The sequence below is a fragment of the Macrobrachium rosenbergii genome, chromosome 3 (assembly GCF_040412425.1).
Source record: "Macrobrachium rosenbergii isolate ZJJX-2024 chromosome 3, ASM4041242v1, whole genome shotgun sequence".
Lineage (NCBI taxonomy): Eukaryota > Metazoa > Arthropoda > Malacostraca > Decapoda > Palaemonidae > Macrobrachium > Macrobrachium rosenbergii.
In genome coordinates, this window is record NC_089743.1 from 1,455,001 (window position 1) to 1,471,923 (window position 16,923).

The following is a 16,923-nucleotide window of genomic DNA, read 5'->3' on the forward strand; positions in this document are numbered from 1 at the left end:
TATATTTCTATATGGTTAATTGTATTTGATGTTTTAGTGTGCATAATGTTTCGAGTAGAAAGCATCATCGATACAGTTCAAGCAAGCAAAGTACCTGTACAGTATAGGTTTTTTTGTTATATTTTTGTTATAGTGGTGCAGTACAGTGCTGTCTTGTTAAAACTTTTCTATTGTGTTAGATATTTTATTTGTCTAATTTTCTAAATAAGTTGTCTTAGGTACATTTGCATGTTAAAATTGCATTAAACTGGGTCTAATTGAACGTAATTTTCAGTCTGGGAGGTTATGGTTAATAGCTTATACTGTAATCAGTTTTCTTCAAATGGGGGGAGTTCAGGGGGGCAAATGTGCTTTGGTGTATGTCCACAATTGTCTTTTTCTAAAGTGTCAGTCGTAAGTTTTCAGGAAATTAATGTCAAGACTTTTTCCAGATGACAATGAGGACTGCATTAGGGCAAACTTTAGATCTCTTATCATGTCCACCAGGAAAGAGGCCACTTCTTAGTAAATTCACCATGCATCAGTACAATGCAATTGTCAAGTACAAGACTGCGTATTATTCCTTTTACCTGCCCGTTGCTTTATCTATGTATATGGTAAGTACATTGCAGTTGTTTTTTGTTGTCAGTTGAAGTTTCTGGTTATTTGTAAGTATAAAACACCTTTGTTTAAATTGTGATAAGATATTATTCTAAAAGGGTACAACTTTGTGTTGTCCATATACAGTATAGTTAAGCCAACTAGGAAATAGAGTAAAATGTCAGTGAAACATACTTTTAGGGAATTTTCCCTGAATGTTGTTGGTGAGAAGACAAATAGGAAAAAGAAGAGATAACCTGCTTTCCTTTAGTTTGTTAATAATTGTAATTTTACTAATGGTACATAATTTGTGACAAGGTTTGAGTTATTTAATGTGTTCCAGTTATATTTTAAATTGAGTAATGTATGGTGAAAGAGTAATAAACAGTGTTAAGCAACAATGACAGCTAAAATGGCGTTAATATTGTAAATAATGACAGTAGAAATGGTAAATTATTTTAATGGGATGTGTGTACAAGTTTATCTGGCTCTTTACTGTATCCTCCAGTAAATTAATGACAGAAAATATTCTTTTGAAAAAAATTGTTCGTACTCCTCTAATACTGTACAAAGAAGATGAAGACTATAGAGAATATCTTTAAACTGTTTGGTGTATGTGTAGTTAAAGGGAATGTGCTGCACCTAGAGTAAGGTGTTGTACATCAGGCTGTCTGGCCAGTTGTCTAGTGGCAGTATCTCAACAGATGGTTGGTGCCTTGGGCAACCTACTATGTACTGGACGAGATTTTGAAAAGATGGTAATATTTATGGCCAGAGTATGATGGGAAGATCATTTTACAAATGGGGAAATGGCAGAGATATTTGGTGTCCAGAGGTTGGACTGGAAACAGAGATGAAAGCCTGAGATAGTTTGTACAGTATATGTGATGAGAAAGGATGAAGAACTGTTGGTCAAAATAGGGGGGTAAAAGTGTAAAGACCCGAAGATATGTGAAAATGAAATAGATGAAGACTTAAATGATATAGGAGTTCAGGGATTAACAACACAGCACAAAGGGGAATGGAGATAGTATTTCGTGTCTAACCATGTAAAGGAGAAAGCTGATGTTCAAGCATTTATGATGATGGTGTGAATTTCATTGTAATGTATATATGTGGTTAGGGTTGAGAGATGTTGGTTTCTTTAGATATCTGTGGATTTTTTGTTTTAAGTCCCGTTGTTAATATTTTCTGGCAAATCCTCATTTTTAATAACTGTTCTTTAATACTTCTTTGATATCCTACTGAAAATGAAAGTTATTGTATATTATTTTGAGATTAGTGACTTGGTTTATTTCTATTGTACTGGGTCATTGCAGAAATGATTGAAAATAATGTGAGTTGCTAAAAGATAGAAGACTAATGATAATTAAAAACTGTGTTGATATTTTAGTTCTGAGTTTTTGGTTTTGTTAAAAACTATAGGCTTTTGTAGGTTAGGGCTTAATTTGACATGTGTGCATTGTTTCAGTGTGAGGAGCAACAGCTTTGTGTGGGTTAGGGAATTAATATAGCTGAAAATAAGCATTGTAAATGTCTTTATGTCTAGTATAGAAGTAAATAATAGTTACTGGTACACCTGAGTATGTAAACTTGTACTGAATCGTGTTAGAACTTCAGAGTGATATGCCGTACATACAGATTTAGAGCACACTGAAAAGTTCCATGATATTTTTTTAACTGACAGATTTGATACAAATGAGGACAGTGGTAGTATTACAGTAACAAAAGCAGATTTTAGAATTTTATTTCAGATGCCTGTGCTTATGACAAGTGAACCTTACTTAATTCAACAAAATTCATTATCACTTACTGTTGAGAAAGTTTGAGTTATAATTTTGTAGGTACTTTTATTGTTAATTGTGATATTTAATTGTTAATTTTCAATGTTGTCAATGTTACTACTCAGTTCTCTTGAATATCATTCAGAAATTTCTAGCTGTTAGTGTACTGGTATAGGGTTTTCCACTTGTATTGTAAGTGTGCATGCTACCATGTACTTTTTGTATACAATCTCATATTTTACTGTCTTATTGAATATTTATGGCTTCACAGATGCTTATGTAATTGTTCCATTATTCTTTTAACATCTGCCCCTGTCATTATTTTTTATTGAATTATTGGAAGATGAATGTTTGTTTTGTTTAATTACAGGCGGGGATAAGAAATACAGATAACGTGAGAGTGGTAAGCTAAAAGAAACACTCCTGTTAAAGTTTTAATCTTCTACACTACTAACTTTTGTAGAACATTATTTTCTGACTCCCTACTCATTTTTTATTATTATTATTCCTTAAATGGTTTTAGGTTTATCTGAGAGAAGATAGTGCCAGCCTCCAGTTTAATGAATATTTTAAAACTTTTCATTGTGCAATGTAACAATCAAAAATTCCTTATCAGTTTAATATGAATATAAAGTCTATATTGTGAATGGCCAGTTGGGAAACTTGAAAGTTAATCAGGGAATAAAGTTATTTGAGGTTGCTTTTGAATAGTTTGATGCAGTGGGGAACACTTAAAAATATAACTTGTGCTACTGTTAGCCAAATTGTTTTTGCCAAAGATTGTTTGTTAAAGTCTCGTGGATGCTCAGGATGGTAGACAAGCAGTAGCTTCGTCTTCAGGTCTTCCGATGCGTTAGCACAAAACAAAAGCATAAAGCGGTGTTTCATCGGCTTATGTCCAGGCATTTTCTTTTCTTCGGACATAATATAGGTCCTCTTTGGTATCTTCTTCCAGAAAACCCGTCTCACAGTTGAATACTTGGGGCTGGTAGTCCCCAGAATCCATGAGGCTTTTAAACTTCTTGACGTATTCTATGGCTGCTTGTGTATCGGAACTCGCAGCTTCGCCATACTGGACAGCTGACCTTAGCCGCCTCCGTTTCAAAAATTTTTGGAACCATCCTTGGCTTGCCTTGAAGTCCATTTCTTGAGATGGGTCTGGCATGTCCTTGGTGACTTCTACGTAAATTGTTAGGACTTTCTGTGTAATCATGGTTCATTAGTAGAATCCCCAGCCAGCTCTTTCTGTTTCAGCCAAAAAGCAGCAATTTCTCCATTTCTGCTATTGCTTACTGGCACTGCTTGAATGATATTCTTGTTTCTCGTATGGCAGTATCTAATGCCTTAATTTCCTCTTTCTTCTTTAAAACAGTGCATGTTGTGGATTTAGATCTTTCACACTCTTGAGCTAAGTCAGACACGTGTGCACTAGCTTCATGCTTTGCAATCATTTCTTTGTTAACTTCAATGGTTAAACTCGCCTTTTTCCTCATCCTTTCCTTAACAGGCTTCTTTTTCATAGGTGTTATTGTTATTCTCGATTATTAATAGATATCAACCCAAAGATTGGAAAGATAAGATGCGATAAATTTATGCAAAGTCTCAACCACAGGCACAAATGTGGATCAGCGAGTTGTTTACAAGTAAGGGTCATGAGGCAGTTGAGGGCGATTAAGGACATTTCAGGACCTATTTGAAATTTCGAAAAAAATAACCATCACCTTAGTCCACCGTTTTATCTCCTTCCCCCACTTCCTCCTCCTGTTCCTACTTCCACATGACCCTCCCCCTATCTACCTAACCCGAGGGGATTCCATATCTCCTACCTCCATCCCAGCAGGCCACTTGCCAGTCTCCACCAAAATGCTCGTAGGTCACATTTTTAACTCGTAAGGGGGAACAAAATTTTGCAAGAATTTTCCCTCGTTAACTGAAAATACAAGTGCTGAAACCATCGTATACCAAGGTGCCACTGTATGTATGTATATATGCAGTACCTACTTACTGGCGGTATCGGTTAACAGCATTTCGGTGTTATGGCGTTGGCTAGTGACGACGTTAACCAGATTTTCGGTGCCAGTAAGTAAATTTCAGTGCCAGTAAGCGATTTTTGGTGCCGGTAAGCGGTTTATCTGTGTTGGTAAGCAGTTTATTGGCGTCGGTAAGCAGTTTGTGGGTTCTGATATCCAGTTAAATGGTTTATCACCGATTTTCGGTTATTGGTGATTTTCGTTTAGCGGCGCTCGGCCGGGAACAGAACCCCCAAAGTTAACCGAGGACTGCGTGTATATGTATATAAATGTATACATATATCTATATACGTATACAGTAAACCCCTTGTATTCACGGGGGATGCGTACCACACCACCTGCGAATAGCTAAAATCCGCGAATGCTAAAGCCCTTCTAAAAACACTTGGAACTGCCTATTTTGATAGTTCAAACAGTAAAAAAGCCCCTAAAAATGCTTGTACAGGTATTATCGATGAGGTTAGGTTCCAAAAAACTCATCGTTTGTTGGGAAAAATGCATCTTGAATATGCCTAGCTACACTAGGGTATTCGGTACCATGTACAGTATATATATATGGTATCCTATCCTACACTATAAAGTATACTCTAACATACACGTATAGTAATTATTAATATCAGCTAATTCTGGAGATTCGTGCAGATTGACTTATAATAATTCAGTACAAAGAGAAATTGAATAACAAACAAGAATTAGCTTAGCCTATACTATGGTATATTGTATACATATACAGTAGTCTATCCTACATTTTACTGTACTCTATATTCACATATTAATATTGTATTATATAAACATCAACATAACGAGTATGCGTCTCTTCCATGGATCTTTTGAAATGTTATGCTTTGCTTTACTGTAGCCAATAATATTGTACAGGCAGTCCCCGGTTTACGACGGGGGTTCCGTTTTTACGCCACGTAGTAAACCGAAAAATCGTCGAAAATCATAAAAAATCCTAAGAAAACCTTACTTTTAATGCTTTGGGTGTATTGAAAATGATGTAAACTGCATTTTTATTGAGTTTTTCATCAAAAAAACCTCCAAATTTTGATTATTCTGCCGTTTTAGAGCCATATTTACTCCGTCGGATTGGCATACGACGCGTCATAACCCTGGAACATGCGTCGTAAACTGGGAAATAATTTTTGATGAATATATTTGAAAAGCGTCATAACCTCGGAACGTCGTAAGCTGGACCCGTCGTAAACCGGGGACTGCCTGTATATATTCTTATATTGCCTTTGTATTATAAATTGCGATCACAGCGATCTCTGTTTTGGTTTGGAAATAAGTTACGCAGTAAGTTTATTTCGCCATATTCAACTCGGTTCGGAGCGCTTTTCTTGCTTCTAGTTAGAGTAAGTGAATCTCTAGATACTTTATTTTTATGGGGCAAGGTCATTTTTTGTTATACGAAGTGGTTGTAAGTTGAAATATAACTTAAATATGTCTCATTGTGAAATTAATTTAGCTTTTTTTCCGTTATTACATGACGTTGGCCGTTTGTTTTGTGTAAAAAACCAAGATTCCGTTCGCTATTTTCACTTGATTTCATCATAATATGAGCTTTATGTATTTATCTTTTATCAGAAGTAATGTGTTCTTTCATGCCCAGTAGTTTCGATTAAAATATTTCTCTCCAATTTTAATTACGGTCAGTTCTTCGCTGGGTGAGCGGGTTCTGTTCTCGGCTACCACTCTGATGGTCGCGAGTTCGAGTCTCCGACCGGCTAGTGAAGAACAAGAGAAATTTGTTTCTGGTGATAGAACTTCATTTCTCGCTATAATGTGGTTCGGATTCCACAATAAGCTGTGGGTCCCGTTGCTAGGTAACCAATTGGTTCTTAGCCATGTAAAAATAAGTCTAATCCTTCGGGCGAGCCCTAGGAGAGCTGTTAATCAGCTCAGTGGTCTGGTTAAACTAAGATATACTTAACTTAATTACGGTCAAGTTTCATCCATGTTGCTGATGCACGATAATTTATAGTCATTAGCAGCTTGAACATTATTTTCTCAGCTTCAGCTACAACTTTGCAGTTTAAATTTACCAGTATATTTCCTTGCCGATCTTTTATCCACAGCAAATAAGGGTATAATGTAAAAATATATTGGTCCTTTTCTACTTAACGTCATGTGTTACATAACTGCAGTAATTGTTTACTACCGTACGATGGTTGAAATACAAGCAAAACAGCTGTTGTTACCCGATTCGGTTATAAGCAAAACAACAGTTTCTTGTTTGGTTGTTTATGGCTATACGCCCCCTTAATGTGGGACCACCTTGACGTAATGAGGGGGCTCTTGAACCCCAGGAATTTGTTCCCGGGTTTGAGTCCAAGAGTCCCATATACCATTATATATTTATTTTGATTAAATTTTGTGGAATTTTCCACTAGCTAAAATTTATTGGACCTGATAAATAGAAAACGATATCATAGCTGGAAATGGGTTTATATCCGAAGCTGAATAGTGAGAACTGTGGTAGGATCATCAATTACCTGATAATGTTCAGACCTGAGAGATATCAGATTGATATCTCAAGGGCGGAACTATTCTGCGGGGCTGGGCCATGGATACCGGGGCGGTGTCTGGCTCTGGGGATAGGACTCTCAGCATTCTATCTGGTTTGCCCATAATTCTATTAGGGTGGGGATGATTGTATTCTTATACTCTCGGTCTTAACAAGCAGGTTCGGCTTACACTTGGGCCACTAATCGAATAGTGCCACCCCCTGTGGGGTAGGGTAGGTGGCGAACATTTGGGCGTCTGCTCTCACTTCTGCCATTAGTGGAAGAATAAACCCCATGAAAGGCTAATGATATCTTTTTAAAGTTTTCAGGTTATTTTTTTTTCCATTTGATCTTTATGAATAGCAACAATAAAGAGTTGAGTACCCGTGGGCCCTCTGATGATACTGTTTTGACACAGATGACAACCTCTGCACCCTCCTTGGAAGTTGAAAATTCTCCAGTGTTGGTGACCCATGCGAGAAGAAGGATATCCCTGTAAAAAAAGAACCTGGCATTGTTACAATGGAACCATTCTCCTTTGAGCCAGGTGTTTCTTTGCCTGTGTCCCCATCAAAAAAAAGGAACAAAAAATAGTTCAAACTTTTCAACCATGGGCCCTTTGGACCCTAAAAGAATAAACAAAAGAAAATATACTGTAGACCTGACTCAACCTTGGTTCACTTTGATTCCCTTTTTGGAGAATCAAACTGTTCAAGGTTTTTGAATTTACAAGCTGACCAAGACATATCCTTATTAAAATTGGAAAATTACTTGTTGAACCGATGCCCATCACAAGAGATGAGCAAAGACAAATTAAAAAGAGAATGATTGGTTGAAACAACCAGAATCCAGTCAAAACATTATAAACATAGAGAACATAAATATAAGCGCTACAAGGCATGATACCATGAACAGTGTACAAGTCACAGCGATATTACCAAATTTAGAAGAAGAAATACAAAACAAACCAATTTTTTAGATTCATTACAGAAAAGATACAACAATGCTGGGGACTGCGAACTATATGAGGTCCCAAGCAGGAAAGACAAAAATAAATCTATCAAAATAGCAAAAATAAAGTTCACTTGCCCTTGAAAATTAAAGTACTGGGATTAAACAGGGAACTAAGACCTTGTGTTCCCAAACCCATGCAATGCAAGAACTGTTGCAAATATGGCCATACAGCCATTAAATGCAGAAATTTTCCCAGGTGTGCCTATTGCAGTTCGCAAGAGCATAAAACACGCTGGGACTGTAGCCAACCAGAGTGCATAAATTGTGGCTTAGAACATCATGCCCGATCTAAAACTTGCATTCTATATTTACAACACCGAACTTAAATTACTACAAGAATGAACTGGAATGCCTATCAGAGAAGCAAAGTTTGAACTAAAAGCGAGAGGGTTGAATGACCCAGCTAAGAAATTTAGGTATGCAGATACTTCAAAATCAAACAGTACCCAAACTGAAGTGAATGACAATAAAAATAAAGAAATATTACTAAAAAAATACATGATCAAAAGAACTCTTCTATGGAGATTTCATACAACAATGACATTATCACAGTTGACAATAGATTTACCTCCTTACCAGAAATAGATATGAATATTGACACAGAGAAAGAGGAAGAAGAATTAAAATTACAAGAATGTGACAAAATGGATAACACAACTCGGAAGAGGCAACTAGATAAGACCCCACCTAATTCCACCAACCAAGATGTAAAAAGATAAATAACCCATCAATCTCACCAAGAGCTAAAGTTCAGAAACAGAACACTAAATCAAACATTCCACTGTCTCCCATTGTAACAATAATACCTCTAGGAGCAGAATCAAAATTCAGATGAAATGGAAAACTAAAATATAGATAACTACGATGAAGGCAAAGAAATTCACCCATCACCAATTATAGGCACCACAAGAAAACCCAAGAAGGAACAACAAACTAATGAACATGAAGATACCTGTGGTTGTAGTAAATGCTTTGTAGCATTGTGCCACAAAAATAAAACTATAACTAAAGAACGCCTACCCAGCACATAAGAAATTTCATGAGTTATAGGAATAAGGAAAAAACGAACATTAAATCTAATGAAGAAGGTTGCATGTGTATTGAACATTTAGAATATTACAAAGAAAAACATATCAGTGTTGTAGATAATATTCTGAAAAAAATCAAAATGGGAAAATTAAATGAAGATAGTAAAAATGTAACAGTCAACAAAAGTCAAATTAAAACAACAAAAAATGAATCAAGACCTCAAAAATACAAATTAACTTAAAACAAATTTAAGAAAATATCAGCTTAAATAATTTAGCGTAATTTGACCGCTCTCATATTACACCATTCAATCGTTATGTAATTCAATGGAATATAAATGGATTATTAACCCTTAAACGCCTACTGGACGTATCATACGTCGACTAAAATTGTCTGTTGGGTGCCAAGTGGACGCATCGTCGCCGACTACAAAAATTTCAACCTTCGTCAACTTTGACTCGGCCGAAATGGTCGAAAAACGCAATTGTAAGCTAAAAACTCTTACATTCTAGTAATATTCAATCATGTACCTTCATTTTGCAACAAATTGGAAGTCTCTAGCACAATATTTCGATTTATGGTGAATTTTTGAAAAACCTTTTTCTTACGCCCCACGCTGTAACTCGCCAAAAATTTCAGAAATTCTTTCGTCATTTTGTCGTAATTTTTGCACTGTTCTATATTAGCCGTTACGTAAAGCTTTATATATGAAAATGTGCGCAATTTCATGTACAATACAACAGAAAATAACTCATGGTTGTAGCTTTTATCAGTTTTGAAATATTTTCATATAAATCACGATAACTGCCAAAATTTCAACCTTCGGTCAACTTTAACTCGACCGAAATGGTAAAAAACGCAATTGTAAGCTAAAACTCTTACATTCTAGTAATATTCAATCATTTACCTTCATTTTGCAACCAATTGGAAGTCTCTAGCACAATATTTTGATTTATGGTGAATTTTTGAAAAAAAACTTTTTCCTTACGTCCGCCAGAAATTCTTTTCACACGTTGTCGTAATGTTTGCACTGTTTATATTAGTCGTTACATAAAGTTTTATATATGGAAATGTGCGCAATTACATGTAGAATACAACAGAAAATAACTCATGGTTGTAGCTTTTATCAGTTTTGAAATATTTTCATATAAATCACGATAACTGCCAAAATTTCAAGCTCGGTCAACTTTAACTCGACCAAATGGTAAAAACACAATTATAAGCTAAAACTCTTACATTCTAGTAATATTCAATCATGTACCTTCATTTTGCAACAAACTGGAAGTCTCTAGCACAATATTTTTGAAAAAAACATTTTCCTTACGTCTGCGCGGTAACTCGGCCGAACATCTCAGAAATTCTTTCGCCTCGTTGTCGTAATATTTGCACCGTTTTATATTAGTCGTTACATAAAGTTTTATATATGAAAATGTGCGCAATTTCATGTACAATACAACAGAAAATAACTCATGGTTGTAGCTTTTATCAGTTTTGAAATATTTTCATATAAATCACGATAAATAGAAAAATTCAACTTTCGGTCAACTTTAACTCGACCGAAATGGTCGAAAACTGGAATTGTAAGCTAAAACACTTACAGTCTATTAATATTCAATCAATTAGCTTCATTTTCAACAAACGGGAAGTCTCTAGCACAGTATTTCGATTTATGGTGAATTTTTGAAAAAAAAAACATTTTTTTACGTCCGCGCGTTACGAATTCATGCATCATTTTTTGATAGTATTTTCTCTGTGTTGCTTTGATCGTTTTACAATTTGTTATATACCAAGATCATCGCAATTTAGCGTACAATACAACTAAAAAAATAACTCATTAGCTTTAACCGTTGTGCTTACAGCGATTTGTATACAATTACTGTATATAAGTTTTTTTTTTCGCTGTCATATATTCCAATATTTATATATGATAATGATATTTTTTTCATTTCTGATGGTTGCATACTAAATGTCAGGCAATGACAAAAAAAAGGAGCCAAAAATGAACTCTTAATCTTAAAAACTAAGCATGCTGTGATTTTTTGAAAAAAACTTTTTTTCCGCTTCGGCGCTAACTCACCGAACACTGCCAGCATACAGGAGATGTTTTTGTAAATAGAGGCTCGGCGTTTAAGGGTTAACAAGAATGCACTTAGGAGAAGTCGGACTTATAAGTGAATACGAACCAATGGTTATATGTATACAACATGTAGGAAAATTTGTTTCAAGTATAGGTAAATATGTACTAGCCACTACATCAAAGGAAAATGAAAATAATTTAGGAACAGTAATATATGTCCTTAATAAAATGATATACAAGAAAGTAGATGTAGAGTACTGTACACTGAATTACAAATTTCAGCAGTAACGGTGAAAATAGAAAATTTATTCAATGATATTAACTTATACAACCAGCCTAGTAAAAAGTATGATTTAAACATATTACAGAAAATAAAAGATTTTAAGAATCCCATATTAATTGTAGGAGATTTCAATGCACATAATCCAGTATGGGACTATAACAATACTACACCGGATAAAGATGAAGAAAAAAATAGAAAACTAGATGAACACTAATAATCTCTGTTGTCTGAATGACAACGAAGTAAATATGTGTTGCTCAAAAACCCATGGAACATTTTCCTCAAAAGATGTCACCCTTTGTTCAACAAATATAGTTGACAAACTAGATTAGAATACATGTGATGACTCCTACTCCGGAGTCAGGCGGGACTTCTCCCTGTTCAATTGAAAGCCTAACGATCCAGGAACCTGATCACTATGGCTGTAGCCTTCCGGCACTCCTGTACGGATGGGGCCCAGATTAACCAATCGTCCAGGTATGCTACTAGGAGATCCCCTGGGACCGTAGCTGCTGAACAACTGTTTCCGCCAGCTTGTGAATATCCTGGGGCTATATTGAGCCCGAAAGGCATGACCCTGAAGGAGTAGGCCTGTTTCCCTAGTCTGAAACCCAGGAAGGGAGAGAAGTTCCGCGCAACTGGGACGTGATAATAAGCGTCTGAAAGATCGATAGAGGTGGTGACGGCTCCACGCAGCAGTAGAGTCCGTACTTGAGCAACTGTAAGCATGCGAAATTTGTCGCATTGTATGTAGAGATTTAGACGCGACAGATCTAGAATCACTCTTTGCTGGCCGGAATCTTTCTTGGGGACAGTGAACAGCCTGCCTTGATATTTGAGGTGCCTCACTTTCTTTATTGCTCTCTTGTTGAGAAGCTCTGTCACAAAGTCCTGTAGGGCTTTGGAGGAGGGTTGATAAAACCTGGTCAGGGGAGGAGGGTCCCTGATCCAGCTCCAACCCAGGCCTTTGGATGCTGTGTGCCCAAGGACTGAAGGACCACTGGTCTCTGAACCAGTATAGGTGTCCACCTACCTGACTGGTCTCAATGGGAGGAAGCAGGTTTGTTTCTCTACCACGCCACTTCTCCCCGGAGACGGATCCAGCTCTGCCTCTGTAGGGGGCTCGACCTCTACCCCCCCTTGCGCTCCTATTAAGGCCGTGAAAGACCCCACGGCCTTCATAGGTAGGGTTGTACGCCGGCGAGGAGACGTACGTAGGCGCAGCAAGGGATTGGGCTGGTTGAATCAGCACATACTGTTGGGGTTGAGCCTTGGAGGTGGACGGTTGGTTCACCGTCGAGACCGGAACTGCCTGAACAACCGTCTGGTGTTGTGGTCTCCTATGCTTCCTGTAACGTTTCCCAGGCTTATTCTGGGAACCGCTAGACTCCGGGGTCTTCCGCTTAAAGGCGGAGATACCCCACCGGGAGCGCAGACTCTGGTTAGCCCTGGTTGCCTCGCCCAAGACACTGGAGACTTCCTCTTCTGGGAAAAGATTTTCTCCCCAGAAAGAACTCTTCATGAGTCTGTTAGGCTCATGACGAATAGTGGCATCAGCGAAGATGAACTTACGGCAGTTCATCTTTGCCACCATGAAGTCGTACAGATCCGACTGGAACCCTGCTAACAGGGATTTAGTCAGAACTTGAAACAATGGCTCCTCTGCAAAGGAGACGGCGGTCGCTTCTGACAGGCACAGCGAGTTCAAAGACCGGCTCAACCGACACCGTGCCTCGAACTCAGCCTTCAGGAGAGCTTCCGGAAGCCTAGGAAGCTGCTCACTAAACTGGTTTGACGCGCAATCTGCGTCCAATTTACCAACAGTAAATGTGGACGGAGCGTCTTTCCAGAACTCGTCACCCCCCTGGGAAGATCAGAGACGTGGGGTCTGATTCCTAAGCTGAGGCAAGGGTTTGCCATCCAAGCAAGCCTGAGCGGTTGTGATAGCAACCTTGTTCAGGCAGGAGTGGGCAGGTTATCCCGAGGAAAACATAGTGAAATTGCCCTTGAAGGGGGTCAACCGTGTTCTCCGCCCGCCACTGGAAAAGGTGCGCAAGAGAGCAGATTGCGCCTGATCCCTAGGGAAGATCACCGTCTCCTTAGGGACCTTGTCTGAGTGTACCCAGGCTTCCTCCGTCAGCCTAACGAAGCCTGGGTAGGGGGGCAAGAGATCAGCCGGGAAGAACTCCAGCTCCTCCAGGCGTCTGGTACCTAGTCCTTCGATGGTCAAGGTATCTTCGTGGCGAATAGCACGAAGAGCGAAATGCCACGGGTTCCCTACATCAAAAGAAGGGAGGGTAGCAGTGTCAGGGATCTGGTATTGTGGTCCGGCCCCACCGGAGCGTGCCATATCGGCAAGAAGATTCTTCTGACTCTGTAGCCTCTCCGTCAACTTAGAAAGCTTGGCCTCAACCTCCGTGAGAGAACCTCTCTAGCAACATCCCCAAGAAACACCTCAGGGTCAAAGGCAGGCTGGCGAGGGAGGGCTGGGCCTGGCCACCCTCTTACTCGCTCCTTTGCCCGAGGTACCTGGTTTGCTCCCGGAGGCCACAGGTTCAGCAACCTTTGGCTTCGACGGGGGGAAGGGGATGCCTTGGGGAAGACGAGACTTGAAGCCCTTCGCCTTCCACGACGTCTTCAACTTGGGGACAGTAGATGGAGCGCTGTCCCTGAAGATAGAAGATTTAGCAAAGCCCTGAAATGAAGAAACAGAGGATGAAGGGGAATCAAAAAGGGCATCTGCCCCCACTGCCTCACTTACCTCTCTACCTACCTGGTCCTGCTCGGTGTTCATGGGCTCCAGGTCCAAATCTAGAGCGGCGGCGTCCTCCCGAAACCTCCGCATAAAGGGTCCTCTAGAAGTGGCTGGGTCACGACCGGATCTGCTCGATGATGGGTGCGGCCACATCAGCTGGTACGGCCGCAGCGATCCGGCGCCTGGGTAGAGCAAATCCCTCAGCTTCCCGTCGAGGACGTAGGGCTTCCCCAACGGGACGTTCCTCCCAAACCCAGCCACCCAGGCGCGGAGAGACTCTAGGGCCTCCTTCTTGGAGGACTCGTCGGCCTGAAAGGGAGCAGGGAATCAAGGAAGGGCTAATATACTGTAAACTATATAAGCGCTAGAACACAAAATATGGCAACATAGCAAACTGTAACTATCGTGAAGAACGAAAGTAAGTAGCTTACCGACTCGTTCTGGATGCACCCACAAAGCACGAAGCAAACCTCACAGCCTTCCGAATGCCAGACGATTAGGTCATCAAGCCGGACCGCACAGCCAGCGTGGGTCCGACACACCACATGCCCGTAGGGTTTGGTGGAGGGTGGCGGTACAACCGGGCTCCTCACAACGAACAGTCTGTAAGTGTGAACAGTATATGAACCTACCACTCTAAGAAACTTAAACTAAGCAGGCACAGGTATTTTCATACTGTACTACCGAGCACTCGGCGAATGAAAAACCCCGTCAGAGACGGGCCTACCAGAAAAAGTAACTTAAATTTAAGGTAAGCAAGAAGCCCTCGACTGCTGGAATACTCCGTGGAACGAGAGCCGAATCAACGGGACCCTTACCACAAGGGTGCCGGGAATAAAACGGGCGGAACTCAAGGGTAAGATCACCGGACTCTAATAACAATAACAGGAAAACAAATATATATCCAACGGGGATGAGCCGCTGGAAACAAAATAAATGCATATATATACAGAGGATGGTAACATAATCGGTTAACAATGACATAAAAATCTGCACTCCCGGTCCGCACCACCCCCTCCGGGGATCCCAAGCCTCTACCGCTAGAGAACAGAAGGGTGAGGCTACAAAACACCACAGATCCACAAGGGCAGGTGTAAGCGCCAGTCAACCCAACTAGAGCATTCCGAACGCCGGAAAGAACGCGGGACAAGGCTGAGGAAAAAGTAACCCTGAGAAAGTTGAAAACCTGCTCGATCCTAGGAGAGCGGGTTAACGAGACACTGAGCTCAGAAAAATGCCATCTGGGACCAGCCCTGGGAGGGAGCGAATCCCTCCACCAGGAAAGATCCAACAACTCGGGGTGGTCGTCGGACACTGATGTCACCCGCGCGAGAAGATGACAAAGAGCTGGACCCAGGGTAGACCAGGGTGGGGGGGGTTGTTGGTGGGATAAGGAAGGGAGTAGGCCAGAGCAGAGGAAAACAGGAGACTGGGGAAGATGCCTTCACCCGCTCAACTGAAAACCCAACCACGCTAGGTACCAGCTGGAGAGATCATGGCCTACCCCGAGGGAAAGGGAATGGAATAGCGACCTAAGAACTCCATACTCTCACCCCACACGTAGGTGTAGCCTATGACATAAAAAGGGGGAGAAGGAAAGGGAGGGATGAGGAAACAACAGGGAGAGAAATTCCCGTGTCGAAGACCAACCAGAGCCGAAAGAAAGGGAATGCTATAAAAGCATGGAGGAGACACACCCACAGAAAAAACCTCTACTCCTCCGTAAAGAAGGGGGAGGACTATGGGGTCTCACTCCACAACCCAAACAACGGTCAGAGGATGGAACAACAACAGAAACTCCCTCTACCTGCCGATCCCCTCCTCTCGCCTAACCTAACCCAGGTGAAAGGGAGAGCAGGAAGCCAAAGGCGCAAAATAAAAGCCTAACATACACTAGGCAGGATAAATAAGATAACCAGAATAATAATAAATCACCATCATATATGCATAAACAATAAAATAAACTTGTGCTTGTGCTAGGCGCGTAGCCTAACCGAGAGAAGCAACAGGAAGTAAACAGTAAAACTGTACCTGACGCCCCCACGGTAACAATTAATAATTGTAAACAGTTGAAAACATGATGTCAAGCACCAGCAAAATAACAATTATAGTAATTATAAAGCTATAACTGCCCAAGGGGAAACATCCTGGGGAGTTACCTAAGCGGGAAGATGACGGGAACCCAAATGCAGGAACCCCAATGATACGGTTCAACAAAATTATCGTTAGAGAAACACCGAAAAAACCCAGCTTAGGAAATGCCACCAGGATGAATCCTAGGGGAAATAAAGATAAGCAATGAAACCGACAAGGAAAAGCCCAAACAGAACAAGCTGGACGGGCGTACCTCGCGGACAACAAGGCTGGCTGGGGGACGCCGTAGCGTCATAACAGAACCACGTATAATTAATAAATACGGGCTGAAACAGCCAAACTTATCATAAAAACCCCACAATAAGATGGTACTTAACTTGGATACAGTAAAGCTGCTCGACGACATGCTGGAAAAGGCGAAATAGTAGCCAAAAAGCACAAGCAACCAAGAATAACAGTGAAAATGATCACGTGCTAGAAATGGAATGAGTTCAGATGGCGCTGGGGTCGCCGCCGCCTGGCGGGCAGTGTGAGTGAGGGAGCTGGTGCGGCTCCCTGCTCTTCCGAGGGATTTTGCCATTGGGATGTCTTTCGAGTGTGATTCTGTGGCTGTGATTTATTCACTCACCCTTATCCATACCAACGCCTTCTTGGTATAAGAAGACGCTCGATCTGGGGGTAGTAACCCCAGCATTTCTGATAACTTTTTCTCTGGTATATTTAGCAATATTTATACCTAGAAATTCGTGACAAGAAAGGAATTTCATA

General features: G+C 40.3%; 1 protein-coding gene across 1 annotated transcript in view; it reads left to right on the plus strand.

Moving 5' to 3' along the window:
• Fpps (Farnesyl pyrophosphate synthase) overlaps window positions 1–16,923 on the plus strand; it is a 322,613-nt gene that overhangs the window by 154,681 nt on the left and 151,009 nt on the right. Inside the window, exons 6-7 of the mRNA XM_067126286.1 lie at window positions 432–596; window positions 2,734–2,766. Of these exons, the coding sequence (XP_066982387.1) occupies window positions 432–596; window positions 2,734–2,766 (198 nt within the window). The remainder of the gene's footprint in view (window positions 1–431; window positions 597–2,733; window positions 2,767–16,923) is intronic.